Source organism: Zonotrichia albicollis, chromosome 1 (assembly GCF_047830755.1).
Source record: "Zonotrichia albicollis isolate bZonAlb1 chromosome 1, bZonAlb1.hap1, whole genome shotgun sequence".
In the NCBI taxonomy this organism is placed as follows: Eukaryota; Metazoa; Chordata; class Aves; order Passeriformes; family Passerellidae; genus Zonotrichia; species Zonotrichia albicollis.
In genome coordinates this window covers 48,673,773-48,691,369 of record NC_133819.1, presented here as the reverse complement: position 1 = coordinate 48,691,369, position 17,597 = coordinate 48,673,773, and the positions used below count along the sequence as shown (strand labels likewise).

The window sequence follows — 17,597 nt, the reverse complement described above, 5'->3', positions numbered from 1 at the left end:
GGGTGGATGCATATCTTTGTATTTGCAAAGCTAGGGATTGTGAAACAGCTCAAATCACATCTTTAGGGTTTTCGTGGGAACTTCTTAAATGAAAATTGTAGAAAAGCACTGGGTGCTTCCAACAATTACATCAAATAGATGCAATTCCCATTCACAGCAAAAGCAGTGGCACGTAGCTAACACTAGCCATGAATTTGAATAGCTGTTCTTTTACTGCCTTCTGTTTTCTGCTTACAGCAGCTAAAGAGTTGTAGTATAGGGGAATTAGGAATGGAGGAGTGCTGATAACAGAGCTTCCTGATCCCTTGAAGCTTGAACATTCAGTGACTTGGAGGAAAATTGAGATTGCGCTGCAAGATACAGGAAAAAAAGGTTAATCAAGCTCTGAGGTTGAGCTATTGCACTTATCTCTACCTTGCCTGTGGGGTTAGTATGTGCAGTCACTGTGAATCCATGTGGCTGATAAAAAGCTTTTAACCAGAAACAAAGATTTTTTTCCTTACTCTAATTTCAAACCACAGGAACATCCTGGCTTTAATATCAAGGGCTCATGTTCCTGAAGTGTCAACATTGTGGAGTCTCATGATGCTACCACGAGTCTAGAAAACCTCCTGTGCTTTTGAGAATGTTATTTTTATTTAAATGAAAGCTAAATTGCAGTCTTGCTCACAATGGAGAAAACGTGAAAGTCTTAGGAGATTTATTTCAAATATGTTTCTTAAAGCCTTCTTTTGCTTGGTTTAGGGGTTGTTTCAGTCTCAATACATGGTTTTTCACTGAAAAGTTGAAGTATTGAGTGTAGAACAAACCCAGCTGCAGGGCTTTTTCACAAAGTTTTGTAATGTGTCTTCATAAGGTTTAACTTTGGACTCATTCACTCTGCAGAAATAAAGTGTAAATATTAAAATTTGCATACATTCCTCTCTATTGAAAGATTTTATTCCCACCTCAGGGGAATGTTATAGCAGCTGTAGCATCACAAGTGCTTTAACTCAGTTTACAGCAGACCAAAACCAGACATATATTACATATTACATATTACATATTACCTGTATTTAATTACATTTGAAATCTGAGAATAGGGATAATCCACAGCAAATTTCAAAATGAGGAGATGGTGATATTTAAGTAAGGGAAGCGATGCTTACTCAAGTGTAGTCTAATAAGTACTTAAGCTTTTATGGTTTTATAGTTTATACAATATGTATAACAACCAGCCCTTACCCTTGCCTGGGCCAACTTTTCCTAAGTAAACAATCACATACCATTGCCCTATTTCAAATTCTCTCATGAGCCTAATATGAGAAAGGAAAGTTGGATCTGATCTTAAAACCTGATGCCAATCTTCTGTGGCCCTGTGTATTCCCTCCTATGCATGAAGAGAATAAAACCTGATCTGAGAAGTATTCTTAACAGTAGAAGTGTGTAATTAGCTGTGCAAAATGCTAGATTTTGCCAATATTCTTCATTTGCTCCAAGTCACTTCTCCACACATATAACCTATTTGGGATGTAATAGTCCCAGGCTTCCGCTGGTGTTTTAGGTATGCAACAGAAGCCACACATGCAGGTGTCTTCCAGTCTGAGTGCAAGTGGGCATGAAATCTGTATTTTGGCTAATGAAAGGGATGCCCACCTTGTCTGGGAATTATTTAACCACAGGAAGCCAGGATGGTTCTCAGTGAGTTTCAGAAAGGGCTATCAGCTTGCAGAACTGCAGAGGTGCCTCCCAAATATGTGAAGGTAACTTGCTCAACTCATTCTTGGGTGTGTGTCCTCTGAACATTCTGGGAGGGAATGCACAGAATACACAGTTTCATGCCCTTTAGTGTTTATCCATAAGTTTGGCCAGGTATAGCCTGAATGCTGGACTATTCTTTTTTTGAAAACTTGACTTCTCTGCTTGGGGGAGGAAAAGCTGCTGGTAGATCCCTCAGCTGGTAAATGGCTGTGCACAGGAGAATGGAATAAGGACAGTAAATGCAAAGCTTCTTAAAATGTACTGCATTCATTATCCAAACTAGCAGGACTGTTGTTTCATGATAAAACAAATACTGTATTGCACAGCTTAGGTTTCCTTCTCTGGCAGGAACAGCATTTTGAAATTTAATTAGCTTCATGTGGCACTGTAGAAATGGATGGCAAATCAATAACGGATGCCATTTCAGTCACCTTGTGGTGTTGTAATTCTCTGTGTTTTGCTACACTAATTAGGTCTGCCTTCAGTGAGAAATGTTTCAGGAGCAAGGAGGTGAATTATTGTTGAGTTCCTGGCTGTCACTGGGGAGATGAAGTAATCTCAGAACTGACTAACCTCAGTGACTTCAGGAGCTAGTAACTTAACATCCAAGAGGAAAAGGGAAGATCTCACATTCTCATGGTGCATTTTACAGTGAATTTTAGGCTCAGTCAGTCCATGGCTTAAGCTTCAGATAAAAAAGCATCAGAAACCATAAACAGCACTTACCTCATAGTTGGCATTTAATTACTTAATTGCTCTAATTTTCACAGACTGAGAGTTTCTTGCAAATAGGTATTTCCTTCCTTTGGATCCAGGGCTCCTCCTCTGAACCCAAGTGAGCTGTGGGTGCAGAGAGGTGCATGTGAGATGGGCCCCGGTTCTGATGCTTCCCCACTCCCAAAGCCATCGTGAAGGAACTGCTGAGGAAGTAGAATACAGTTTGCTCCCATGTAGCAAACCCAAACACTGTTACCTAGAGCCAACAGCAGCTCCTTGTCCATTTATTTGACTCTGGGGTTTTATTGGGAAACACTGGGTAGAGAGCTGATGTCTCCCTCTCCTTCTGAAGGTGGAAGAGATGCTTTCCCCCAGAGTCTTGACTCTCCTCTCCAACAGTGTGCTGCCAGCCACATCATAAAGAAAATGGATGGATAAGGAACAGAATCTAGGGAGAGCAAGCACTCTGAGGCCGCTAAGTCAGTGTGACGTACCAGCTCCATGCTTTTTTTGGGAAAGCATGTAAACTCCCTCCCTTTATATTAGTGTGAATTATGATTCCAAATAATCATTGCTTCCAACATAAACAGTTTCTAATATAAACCATTCCTGCTGGTTACCACAGACAGCCCGAGCAGCATGGAAAATTTCAGTTGTTACATCACAGTCACCCAGAGAATAGCAGCGGTGATTGAAATTATTTTGCAGTGGTTTGAATAATGCTGAGTGAAAGGTGATACAGAATTATTGCACTTCACAGAGGGCAAACACAAAGCAGACTCAGAGCTGCCTTTCCTTTTACCTGGCCCCTCCTTGTGGCATGTTGGACCTGACAAACCCACAAATTCGTGTGGGTAATTTCCTAATCATGTCATGACTCATCCAGAACTCCTCTCAGCCTTATACAAAACTGGGGAAGAGCATGAAAAATGAGACAATGGCTGATATGGCACAAGAGCATTTACAGATAAAGATTTTGAGTTTACAACTCTAATTTAATAATGCCTTATTGTGGTGCTTGATAGTCTGACAATCAATACAATACAACATACAAGAACATGTGTGAATGTGTGTTAACTAGTATTAATTAATGTATTAACTATCAATTGGCCAACTAATTACACTCTTACCACTGTTAAGACTTCTATCGTTAAAAAAATAAAATAAAATTTCTTAGTCAAAGCTAATCAAATGCAAATAATCTTAAATATATATAATAAAAAATGCATATAATCTTTGTTTCTGCCAAATTCAAGAACTTTAAGTATATCAAATATATTCACTGAATTCACTTGTCATGTACCACCATTTAACAGCTATTCCTGTAATGGCTTTACAGACTGATTAAGTACTCTTAGAGGATGAATAATGCTCTAAGTTCCCTCATGCTTGAATACAAAGGGTGTATTCTCCCATGCCCACAACTTTCAGCAATACTTCTTTGCTGCTGTACCTGCAAATAAAGACCAAAAGAAGCATTTTTTAAGATTATCAAGTTTATTGTCCGTCAGAAAACATATGTAGGGTAGGTTGTTTCTGATCAGGATCTGCTTTCTTTGCTCAGAAATTGCTGGTTAAATTTTAAGGTCAGTTTTATTGTTTAGATGGTTTGAGGTCTAACAGCATCTCCCAAGTTCACTTGGTAACAACACCCCCCAAAACCAGGAGCCTTGCATTGCATTTAGAGTAGAAAAAATAGTAATTATAATTGGTTTATTTGTTGCAGCTGCAGAAACTGAAGCGATCCCTCTCCTTCAAGACTAAAAGCTTGCGGAGTAAAAGTGCAGACAATTTCTTCCAGAGGACTAATAGTGATGTGAAACTGCAAGTAGACTTGATGCCTGAGGTGAGCACAAGCACTGGGCAGCTCCCCAACTCAGACAGCCAGGCATCTTCACCCACCAGAGCCCAACAGCTGCCAGAAAACAGCAAGACTCACATCTTCCAGGAGCACATCTTCAAAAAACCAACCTTCTGTGATGTCTGCAACCATATGATTGTTGGTAAGAAACAGTTTATTTAAAATCTCATGTGTGTCCCTGCCAGAAGTTTCAGGATGACCTTTCTCTAATTTCTGTGAGCCCAGAAGTCTCCTTGAGTATATTCATGCAGAGAGGTTCTGGATTTGTGTCATATCTGCCACAGGCTAACAGTTACTGACAGACGTCTTGCCTTGTAGACACGTACTGTAATCACAAATTACAGGTGAGGGATTCAGCTGGAATCAAACTCTTCTGTCATCCAGGTTATACTGAGCACCAAGCACAAGTTGTATGCTGCACTGGAAGCAGCAGAAATCCATATTGCGAGTGTATGCACTATCCTCCCTTATTCCTACAGCAGTAATTTTAACTTTCTTCCTCCTCACGTCTGCCCTCACGCACTGCATCACCCCCAGTTCCCTTTCACCGTGGTGACCATACCTACCTCCCCCAGCTGTCCCACATGTCACTTAAGGGACAAGAAGTAGCATCTGCTGGGTGGTAGGCTATCTGCTTGTGTGGGTGTAGGTGTTGGCTGTCTAGGACGAATATTTTGGGAGACCAGGTCAAAAACCAAATATAACAACTGAATTTACACTGCAGACTTTCTTGGGATTATTCTACTTGATCCCTCCTATGCACAAAACCTCACACTAACTTTATACCTTTGAAAGATAGGCATATCTGCTCTCTGAAGTGGTCCATGAGTACATAAGTTCCAGCCAGGGACTGACTGACTGACAGACAGACAGGAGAAAATTTTGCTATTGTCTCTAGTGTGCAGAAAAAACCTCCCTGCTGAGCCCTGCTTGTAAGGTAATTTTCAGTGCAGTGTGAAGACCTAAAAAGCCAGCCTTCATGCAGATCATCCATGGGGCTCTGCAAGGAGAGGTCAAAAGAGAAATGCAAGTGCCTGGAGGTGTAGAACCTGCCTGGCTACCACAGTGGGAAGCTGCAGGAGCTGCTATTCAGCAATCTGATCCTGGAAATTCACATCCTCATGGCTTGTGTTGTGCACATGATTTGGTCTTCCTGCTTACTTACCATCTCCTTGTCCCAGCACAGTAGAGCAGGAGTAAATTCAGTGGCAATTTACCAATGTGAGAGTGAGTGACACAACTTCCAAGCTTTTAGGCAGGACAGGGAAGTAAATGTGCTAATGATTTAGCTTCATGTAGAAGTAGTAAGGGTCTTTGAGTACAAAATATTGTCTGAAATTTGTATAACTTACTGTCAGAAACTTACATCCCCTGGCATGGAAGTCACTGCTTTTTAGGTAACAGTATGGTAGGCTCTTGAAAGATGCTGATAGGACTGATCAACATTTTTCAAATGAGGGTGCTTAGCGTTCCCCACTTCTGTGAGGAATTTGTGATCTTTGGAAAAGGCAGCTGTCTACAGAACATTAAAACTGATGCAAGACAATCTTGCTTCCATAAATTAACTTATATTCTCTCTTCGCCACAGCTGTACTGAATCCAAGGAAACTAAGAAATTTTAATCACTTTTTTGTGTAATTTTTCCAATCTTTTAAGGTTGTTTTCTACTTGAAGTGGTAAAATAAATTAAAGAGAAAAGCAGTAAAGTATCAGTATCAGGGAAGTTCATGGTCTAGAATTTGACAGGAAGTCTGGAAAATTAGTTAATTGAAATAACTTTATATATGGGAAAGGCCCAGAAGTTGTCTCCTTCAGTAATGTGGATGGATGTTCTATCAAAGCTTATTTGCACAAATATATACTGCAAATATATGTTCCTTGAATTTCTGGCAGCTCCTTGTGAAGTTGTATGGAGATAAATATCATCACAAATCTGCATGACTCAGCAGTAGTGTTTCAAAATAGTGCTGCTTATGACGAATTATTGCTGGCAGCAAACTTTGCAGAGAGTAAATCCAGTTCATAAACACTCCTGCCCTTCTCCTTTGCTGGGCAATCTGTGTCCGCCTGGAATAGGAAAGTCCTGAAGCACAGCTCTAGACTTCAAAACATCAGCTTTAACCCCCTGTGCTTTCTGAATTTTTTTCTGTTCTCTCTGCTGAGGGCTTTGCTTTTCTGTTCTGTGTCTTAGCTACTTCATTAGCTGAAGAAGCCTCTTTAATTGCTGAAGAAACTAATGTGACCTATTTTGTCTGGTAGCAGTCTGAGTCAGGTAAATTGCTCTGACCTCTTCCAACTCATCTTTGCTTGGAGGTAAGGCAGAGAAGATGTTGGGAGTTTTACCTTAAGATGCCTTAGACTATAGATGCCCTGATTTTCATAGACAAACGTCTTCTCTATTCCTGCCATCTTCTCTTTTTGGTCCTTATTGCATTTGTGCCTGGTTTTGCTGTATTGTTATTTAAGTAGCATGGTAAATCTCGATGTTAACTGTTTGCTGTTCAATTAATCCATATAGGTTGTACACCTGTGGGTTATAGGAATAGAAAAGCAAAACAGGCAGCTTTCAGAAAACCCTGTCAAGCCTGCTCCCAAAGACAGACTGAAAAAGTCTCATTTCTGTTCAGGGACTCTGACTGCTTGAAACATGGAGCCGATTTGTTCTCTCTATTTGCGTTTTTCACAGGCAGTGACATTTAAGAGTAATGAGTCTGTGATTTTAAATTCCTCATTGATGAGAATAAAGGCAAAGACAGATACATGTTTTGAAGGCTGGAGGAAAGACTCCAGGAAAATTGTGTCTTGACTTTAGATGGCTTTAATTTTGCCACCAAGAATGATTCCAGGCTCACCTTAAATGGCACTCTGATCCATGAACTAAGCAGCTCTTTTTGGTACACGGCAGGATAAAGAGCAGCCCACAGCATGAATGTGCAGTGACTGCTTCAGTCTCACTCATGTGGCAGAATCCGTCTGTAGCTTCAAATTGAGCAGGACACATGGAGCAGAGGCAGCAGGTTCCCTGTGCTGCTCTTTTCACAGCAAAATTAAAGAACTTGAAACATTATCTTATTAGAAAAAAATACGTGCATCATCTCTCTTTGATCCCTGGGCACTAGGAGCCATATATTGCCCTTGGGATGCAGATGCAGTGCAATCAGTATATATATATATATATATATATATATATGAGTAAACTTACTCTTTCAAATGTTTTTCATGCATTCCAGAGTACAATGCAACATATTCAAAAGAAAATCTGTTTATTTATGTGATTTCAAAAAAGAAAAAAGTGTATTAATAGTGTGCTTCGTACCGCACTTTAAAGGCAGGAGTTGGACTGTTCCTATTAATTGTACTAGACTGAGACTCAAGTTCCACCTCAGTAAACAGAAGAAAAATTTGATACAGAAGCAGTAATTTTCTGTCAAATGAAATAATGGAGGAAATTTCACATTTGAGGGAGCTTTGAAGAGTGCATGCAGAATCCATTTTACATTAATGGGGCCTTCTTACAGCATCTAATTCTCCAATAAAATCATCATTCCTAATAATGAATTCAACAGTAATAATTCACATAATTTCAGAGCAAATCAATAGTGTGTTGGGGCAGACTCTGCACTCCTTTCTCCCACTCACTGTTTTGCTGCTGTGAGTGCCTGGCATCGGTTAGTTTAGGACTGGGTTTTCAGCTGCACAGAGGGCTACATATTTTCCTAAACATATCCACCCTTGAACATCCTCTCACAGTATGTCTCTTAGAAAACCATTAATTTGCTGGTTTTAGTAGTAGTATTTATTACTATTTTAATATCTAACCTCAGCAAGGGAAAATTTTGAAAATCAAAGTCTCTTGTGGAATGTATTACTAGATCATAATTTAGGAGACGCTGTTTTTATGGGGTTTTTGTTTTACATCACAGTGAAAAGAAAACCATGTCAGATACCTCAGATACCTTGTTATCTACCATTTTCTGTGATTAGCAAGAATGTGGTAAGCTTTGGCAATGGCTAATTAAGGGAGGCAAAACCACCTAGCTCCAGTGAAGATAGATACTGTTAAATTAATGTTGCATCAGATTATGGTCTTATGTCTTATCTTATTATGTCTTATGGTCTTATGATCAGAAGGAAGTTCTTGCTTTTCTTCAGTCTCTGGTGTGTCATCAGTCATCCCTGTGACAATTTGCTGTTGAAGAAAACATGATGTCAGTACTCTAGAGTTGTAAAACATTGTGCATTTTTAAGAAAAACCTCCATCTGTAGAATTCTCAACGATTTACTCATTTGCAGATCATTTCCTGTGCTGATTCACATGGAAAAAATGTTATTTTCCATATATTCCAAGCATATTACATGTAATTAATGTATTCCCATCAAAGTCAAATATAAGTAATGCATTAAAAAAATAAAGCACTTTGCTTTTAAAAATATATTACTTTAAAGTCAATCTTTCAAAGCTATGTTTTAAAGAAATATATCCTTGTTTTTATGGTATCTTTCTTTGTGTTTCCAAAGTATATGTAACTGTTTCACTCCATTCTTAACCTTAACTATGGCACAAAATTTTAATCAAACACCTGGGTTTTTTTGGCATACCTGTTGGACCATGTTTGCCTGGAACAAACTTGCAGGAAAAGCAGAAAAAATTGTGGTTTGCAATGTCCAGTAAGTCAAAAACAGGTCCTTCTGTGTCATGCCACTCTTGACGTATATGCATTTATAGGTGTTCTCAAGGCAACTGTGTTTCTGGTTTGGATGCAGATTCTCTGAGCCTTTGCAGCTCTGAAGGTAAATAACTCAGTACCTGTCCTCTTGGGGAGCTAACCAGATTGCAGTTAGAGAAACCTGTGGAAAACAAATAAGCAAGTAAAAAAGATAAAACCAAGACATGGCTGTAGCATAGCTTCCTTTCAGTCTATTAATCAGTAGTGCTTAAGCAGTGAAGTTGTGTTATCCCTTCAGAATTTACTCACTCCTACCTCCGTCTGTTCTGGTTTAGCCAGTCATTCTGGAGGTTCAGACAGCCAAAAACGTACCATGAATAATTCTTTCTCACTTCATCTTTTAGAAGCAGCCCGTATTTCTTTATTTCACTGTGCAGTTGTAGCCGCTAGAACTTTCAATCACTTTTATCCCCAAAGCTGTATTGTAAAATCCTCCAGAAAGTTAGGGTCAAGGTTGATAAAATGGGCAAGCTTTTCTAATGCAGGAGAAAAGGAAAGAAAGATGTCTAGATTGAAGCTATGGTTCTCTTTTTCTGTTAGATTCTGCATTTGAACTTCTCTTAGACTATCAGTAACTGCGACTAATAAGTACTGGAAAAACTCCATGGTTAGAGGAAGTGTTTATATAACTGTAATTTATGTGGATGTTTATTAAATATAGAAAAATTTCACAGGAACTATGACACAGTGCTTTCTGCCTCCAGTCTGATCAGCTCTCTCCTAAAAAATATGCTTGACTTTTTTTAAGCTTGCTGCCTCATTTCATGAAGTAGGAATTCTGGTTTGGTCCAAACCTGCCTATATCCAGCATTATCCAGGTAGACAAAGGTGCAGTAAATGGTCACAGATTGATCACCACTTTTTGGCAGCAAGACAAAGCAGAAGTACTCCTGGAAGCAAGACTGTAACTGGCTTTTTCCAAGGCTATGGTAGTTTGGAAGGCTCTTTGTGGAAAAAACAAAGGCTGTGGAAAAAACAAAACAAAAATAAGACATTTTTATTTATCTTGCAGGATGAAGGATAAAAATAATGTTATTCATTCAGTCCTGCCCTCCACTCTTCCTGGTCTCTCTAGCATCTCCCAACACAGATGACCTTGAGGGAAGAAATTTGTGTTGCCACTTCATCCGAGCAGAGTTGTCCCCTGTAGAGAAGGGTAAAGATATTCCAGCAAGGGGGACATACCCTTGGAGCAGGGCTTGTGTAGTCACAGCCAAGCCTTCCCACATCTATCCTCCAGAGACATTATTACTACTACAGCATAAATTTGTTCTGTTTATTATTAAGAATTTCCCTATTGAAAGAAACTTTCAAAAGCTGCTGAATCCTTTTTTTTTTTATTTATTTGTGAGGAAAAATCATAAGATGCTGCCTGACCAATCTGACAGCCTTCCATGATGGCATGACTGGCTGGGTAGGTGAGGGGAGAGTGGTGGATATTGACGACCTTGACTTCAGCAAGGCTTTTGACACTGTCTCACATAACATCCTTGTAGGCAAACTCAGGAAGTGATGGATGAGTGGATGTTACTATGGATTGGGAACTGGTTGAATGGTAGAGACAGAGAGTCTAGTTGGAGGCTCATTACTAGTGGTGGGACCAGGTCCAGCCTTGTACAACGCATTCATCCATGACTTGGATGAAGGGATGGATGCACCCTCAGCAAATTCACTGACATTCCAAAACCAGGAGGAGTGGCCGATAACCCAGAGTCCTGTGCTGACACTTAGTGAGACCTGGACAGCTTGGAGAGCTATATGGATGGAAAGATCCAGAAATTCAACAGAGGCAAACGCAGGGTCCTGCACCTGGGGAGGATGAATCCCCGGTGCCAATGCAGGCTGGGAGCTGACCTGCTGGAAAGCAGCTCTGTGGACAATAGTCCCAAGCTGTCCAAGAGCCAGCAGTGTCCTTGTGACCAAGAAGGCCAATTGTATCCTGGAGTGCACTAGGAAGAGCTTTGCCAGCAGGCTAAGGGAGGTGATCCTGCCCTGGTGAGGCCTCATCTGGAGTGCTGTGTCCAGTTCTGGGCTCCCTGGGCAGGAGGTACATGGAGCTCCTGGAGCAGGTCCAGCGGATAGCTGAAAATATGATTGGGGACCTGGAGCATCTCACTTAGAGGACAGGCTAAGGGAGCTGTGGTTGTTCAGCCTGGAATAAAGACAGCTGAGAGGGGATCTCATCAATGTTTGTAAGGACCTGAAGGGGGTTTGCAAGAGCTCAGGCTCAGTGGTGTCCTGGGAGAGGACAAGGGACAACAGGCACAAACTGAAACAGGAAGACCCATCTGAAAATGAGGAAGAACTTATTTACTGTGAGAGTTACAGAGCACTGGACCAGGTTGTCCAGAGAAGTTGTGGGGTTTCATGTTACAGAGATATTCAAGGCCCACCTGGCCATTATCCTGTGCAATCTGCTCTAGTAGAACCTGATTCAGCAGGAGATGGGACTAAATGATCTCCAGATGACATTTCCAAACCCAGTCACTCTGTGATTCATTGAAAAAGGGCCATTGTGTAACCTTTTCAATTACTGGTACCGGGTGCCATCCCATATATTACTAAGTGATCTACAATCCCTGCCTCTACCTCCTCCTTCCTTCCTTCCACTAAATTTACTCCTGGATTTAGGACACTCCATTTCAGTTGATGACAATGAATGGCTCTGGGCACTTATAACTTCTGGCACTTTTGAGAGTCAGTATGAGTGACTATTGTTTAAGTCATCTCCCTCTGCTGTGCTAAGGTTTAGGGGAAACAGAAACATTGTATTTTTTTAACACACATCTGCTAAAAATTGGTGTAAAATAATAATTTTACCCTATTAGAGTAAAATTTATCCTGGCTTATCCTACAATCTCTTTCTTGAGTTAATATGTCTCCATAAGCACAGACCTCTCCACTTCTGAGTGGAGCCCTGTAAGAAGGGTCAAACAAAAGCCTTCTGGAAATATGAAGTACTAATTTACCCAAACTGTACAGCATGCATTTAACTGTTAGTTATAGACCAGTCAGGTATAGGTAATATCATCTGGACTCTCTAAAATTTCCCAATGGTTGATATTCTGTCTGTTAGAATAAATAAAGTGGGAATAAAGAGAAGTGAAGATGTAGAAACACATATGGTATGTGCAGTATAGATGTGCCCCATCTACTTGTACTCCTATTTTTTGATAAATGTGACAAAAATATCCAATTCATGAAGTCCCACATTTGTAGAAAAGCTACAGGCAGCCACACATTATCCCTGCATCAAATCATTACTTTTCTTTGTTAACAAAGAGTTAAAACATGCTCTCAAGCAAATATTGAAAAGAAAATATTTAGTTTGTTTATCCTTTGGGAGGGCTTCCTCCTCTGAGATGAGGCAAGAATTTTATCAGTAAATTGGATAATCAGGAACTGCTTAGCTGAGAAAAGAGGGTGGAAATATATTATAAATTCTAATTTGTCCTTGAACAGCATCAGACATGTTTCACATTTGTTACAAGATAATTTTCAAGCTCACTTTAATTTGGGGGAAATTGCTATTAATATGAAACTGCAGTTAATCCCTCAGTCAAAAGAGACTTTAAAAAACGTTGACCAACATTTGCTGTTTTATTAGATGGAGAACAACAAGCATTTCTAGCACATGTAAAATTAATATTTTAATATTATGTTAGCCATGGTGATTTTTAACCAAAAAATACATTAAAACCACCAAACACCCTATTCAGTAGTGAGTAGGCTCCTGGTACCATTGCTCCTGGTATCAGCTCTAGTGAAGAAGATAATGGCAAGCTCAAGGTTTTTTAAAGGCCAAGGGATGAAGCAGAATGCAAGTGCGGTTTTTATGTCCTGCTGTGTACTTTTCCAGAGCTCACATGGGATGTTGGGTGTTTACAGATAAGCAAATTAAGTGCATCTTCTTTCAAGCTGACCTTCTTGTAAAAACGTTATTTTCCTCTTTAGAATCCTTATCTACCAGAGTGTGACTGTTATGTGAATAATTACAATGCTGAATAGCTGACAAAAGCATTATCCAGAAGCAAAATTATTAGAAGCTTTACCTTACTCTGAGTTGCAGAAATCTTAAAATGAGGCACTTAACAGAAATGCTTCTGCAAGAAATAGCACACTGCCATCATGCAGAGTAAAATGCCTACCCACATTTGTTGCTGTCCTTAATATAGAAGGATGTCTCAGAGAGCAGTGATCCTTGCGGCTCACATGGATCATCGCATGTTTTCCTGCTTTGGTAATAGGAGTGAAAGTTACTGCAACTTCACCAATGCTCTTCTCTGATCTGCTGAAATTTCATTTCTCCAGGTATACAGAGCTGTTTTCCCCCTTGACATAAGTTTATCTTGTACACTGAAGGATGCTGCAAACACATGAGTCCTGGCTTTTCATTCTGAAGACATGTTCAGTTAAAAATGACATGTAGTTGAAAATTGTGATTTCATTGTAGTTTCTTTTAGAACATGCATGGAGTTAGCTATGTCCATCATTTGAGAGAGGTTTTTCTTATTCATTTAAATAATAATTGGTGCCACATGGAAGTGTACCTGTAGGTGTGCTCTGGGCCAGTACTACTGTGTGTCAAGTAATGAAATCTCTCAGGTTATAATATCTGTTTACAGCAGCAAGGTGAGATATTGCCTTTCTTGCAGTGTTTATTACACTGTTAAAAATTCTAATGTGGAGAGCATCTGGGTACCAGGTTTTATCGAAGAAACAATGACATTACCAATTTTACCCTATTTATTTTTTCTTACACTAGCTTCCTCCCTCCCCACCAGCCTTTCATTCCCTAAGTCTCCCCTCCCCTGCATGGAGGGGTCACTACTAGTGACATTGGGGCAGAAAGTCATTTTTTATTCCTGCTGGGATGCTTCTTGAAGTTTCCCATCTCAGGCACAGTTCCTGGGTATCTCCTGGCTTTGATGTCCATCACTGATGTACAACATTGATGTCCATGGCTTCTTCATCTTCAGGATCTTCCTGCATTTCCCAGATCCCTCCCCAGGCCAGGATTTTCACCTTTGACCCCCTTCTTCTTTCTGAGAACACTTTTTTCTTTCAGGAACTTTTGGCACCAAATATTCTTTCTGGAAAACCACCTCACAGTTCCTCCAGTCTAAATAATGTACATGCATAAGAACAGCACATAATCAGCCTTTTAACTAGTGCTCTGGTCTCCTGTCTCTTTATTAATTGCAGGATTTGGGATACACTGCTTTTGTTTAGTCAGAGTGTTATCAACATTTCCAGCAGCTAATAGTGGTTACAGCTTGCAAGCAGCAACCTCTTGTCTGAGAGTTCAGGGGTTCAGTTTCATGCACTTACACAACAGTTGCCTGCTGCCTGTTCTGTTCACAATTTCACCTGTTCTTTGCCAGTGACAGCTCCTAAATCTCAGTACCTGTATTGACGTTCAGTTCTGTGCCAGTACCTTCTGACACATTGATCTGCTCTTTGCTGGACTTCTGTTATGTGTTACAGCTTTGTACACTGTACAACTGCACAACAGACATAATACCTGCCAAGCCTTTTGCTGTCCCTCTGGATTTCACTACCCTGATAGTGGTAGCCCAATTATGGTCAATATTAATTAAGGTTTTTGGACAACAAACCACACAGCCATGCTGGTCCAAACCATATGTAGATGAGAAAATCTATGGCTTGTGTTGGCTTGGCTAGTTCCTCATAGAAGCCAGGATGAATTCAGGTAAGGCAAATACTGTCTAAATATGGACAGCTTATGAGTGATGCATTGAATTATTCATGTTGATTGACAAAATCTTAAAAAGCAGATCTTTGGTGATTTTGATTAATGATTTAATTATTTAGCAATATAATGAAAATTCAGCTTAATGTCCCCATTTTTTTCACTGTCCTTGGGCAGGTAATGTTCTTTTTACTTTGCTGAGCTACATGAACTTCTGTAAAACCACATGACAGAAGTTTTTCTTGTTCATTTAATTATAAATTGGTGCCTTATGGAAGTGTACCTGTAGGTGTGCTTTAGGCCAGTATGGCTCTGTGTCAAGTAATGAATTCTTTCAGGTTATAACAGTGAAGGCTGAGATTGCCTCTTTGACAGTTGTAAATGAAGTGTTTTTACTGCCCAGCCTATGTGATCTCACTGAAATCAGTAGCTATTTCTGGAAAAAAAATACCAACCCCCCACCCCACCTCACTCTCCCCGAGCCTGCACTTGGTGTGAAAGGTTTCACTTGAATGTTTTTCCATTGCTTGGAAATCAGAAAGAATTCACAGAAAACAGGAACAGATATTGGAAGGGGCTGCTGGGGCAAGTGGTGGTGTCACTGTTCCTGGAAGTGTTTAAGGAAAGACTGGATGTAGCTGTCAGTGCCATGGTCTGGTTGACAGGGTGGTGTTAGGTCATAGGTTGGATTGCTGACCTCAGAGGTCTTTCCCAAACTAGTTGATTCAGTGATTGTATATCCCTCACGTGGAAAAGAAACTGAAACACATTTTGCTATAAAATGTGGTTGTAAAATTCTGAAAGGTAGAAGCACGTTGTGACTAACTGTACAAATAACTTCCCTGAAAACCGATCCCACCAAAATGGTGTAACTAGCCAGTTACTTATGGTGGTGCCCTGAATTCCCTCTAGTCCAAGCAAATCATGCTGTCAATGCATCTGTAGCTTCTGATGAGATCCTCCTTAGCTATGTGTGATCCAAGGGAAGAAATGGCTTTGGAACAGAAATATGTGCATGTGGCCAAATCCTGACCAAGCGCTAGATTTTAGCCACATGGTGTCACATCTTACCTTATCTTCTGTTATCTTCTCTTACTCCATTTCCGATCTCTATCACTAGCTACGGTAAAATGGAAAAAAGAGGGAGGAAGAGGAATTGTTTTCCTGGTAAGTCACACTTCAGCACTTTGCATGCAAGGCCCGTTGCTGCTGGCACTGCCCGTCAGTTTGTGCCAACACAGACTTGCAACAACACTGGGAGCTTGCACTGGTGAGGGAGTAGTTTTAGTGCAGGTGGAAAGGGCCCAACCCCTCAGTAAATCTGAAACAGCAGAAGGCCAGTAAACAACCACATATATATATATATATATATATATATATATATATATATATATATATACATAATGGGAACTAACCGTCCTATAGTTCTAATTGATTTTTCTGATCTTCTGGCAAATAGCAGTCTCTCATTTTCACTGATGACGATGGAGCCACATAAGCAGCAGGCTTATGTCAAAAATCCGTTAGCAGAGAAGAGAGGACATCAAATCCCTTTGCTGAGGACACACTGTTCTTTTGTTCTGTAATTCTTTTCCCACATTTTCAGCAAGCTCACAGTCCTGGTCTTCCTTTCACATCATAGTTTTTTGTTCAGATTCCTGGTTTCTGTTTTCCAGCTCCTCTGTAATGATACAAGACCCTTGGAAGATAAAGGTTTTGGCACATGTGAGAGCAGCCTTACAAAATTCAACTGCTTTTTCAAAGCATTCAAAATACAGGGAAAAGAAAGGCTGCAACTAATGACTTTTCATTTCAACACAGGTGTAAATAACCTGAGCCTGTCAAAATGGACATCTTGTTTGAAATCTGACCTTCATCATCTTCACGTCAGGAAGAGTTACTTAAGATGCTATATTTACTAATACTACTGAGATCAAGATCAGCCATTCACTCTGCTTGTCCTCATTTGAAATAACACACCAAGCTTAATTTCTCCATGTTCCCTTGTCCTGTTTAGTTCTGCCACCATCTCCTCATATAGTCAAGTTTATGCCTGTCCTCTCTGGAATGTTTTCCTTTTCAGCAAAGCAGCTCAGTTCAAGGACCTATAAGCACAGGTTCATCAATCTTGAAAATTATCCAGAAGAGTAGGTAACAATAAATCAGTGCCAGTTTGTTCAGAGCACGGAATGTTAGACATGATTTAGCATGTTTAGTGTTTAGGGGACAGGGACTTTTTCTTTCAATAATAGCTGTTGGTTTATTTACCATGGTGTTCCAGCATCCTAATTAACATTTAGATGATCAAAAACCTGAGATGATATTTTAAGAAGTGCAGAGGCGGATATTTCCTTTCAGGGATAGACTTTTATAGCAAAGCTGCTGAATATCTGAAAAATGCATTTTGAAAAAAATTCTTATGGCCAAATTTTTAAAAGGCTTTATTTTAGCAGGGATATTTTTCATCTCTATAACCGTCTTGCAAAAAACCTGCCTATTACTGCCTCATTTTTTTCTCAGCATGTCATTTCTAAAGAAAACTATGCCACTAGGAAGTCAATTCTAATTTTATGCACTGCTATGTAGCCTGCCTACACATAAGGCAACTTTTCTTGCTATTTAAACATTGGATATTGTTATGGAGAAACTGGGGTAGGCACTTAAATGGACCCACACCTCTCAATGAGATATAATCTAAAATTTATTCATTTGAAAGGATAGGTACCATGATTGGATATCAAGTCCTACTCTACAGAACATAAATATGCAAGCTGCAGCATCTCTACACACCCTGTTTGGTTTAGAGTGGCCCAAGGTAAATTCATGGGAACAGGACACT

At 39.9% G+C, this 17,597-nt stretch overlaps 1 protein-coding gene across 6 annotated transcripts in view; it reads left to right on the top strand.

Moving 5' to 3' along the window:
• The window catches only part of STAC (SH3 and cysteine rich domain), a 73,160-nt gene that overhangs the window by 20,404 nt on the left and 35,159 nt on the right, over nt 1-17,597 (top strand). For all 6 annotated transcript variants that reach the window (XM_074540656.1, XM_074540649.1, XM_074540639.1 and 3 more), the window contains one exon: nt 4,184-4,460. In XM_074540656.1, coding sequence (XP_074396757.1) covers nt 4,184-4,460 — 277 coding nt within the window. The remainder of the gene's footprint in view (nt 1-4,183; nt 4,461-17,597) is intronic.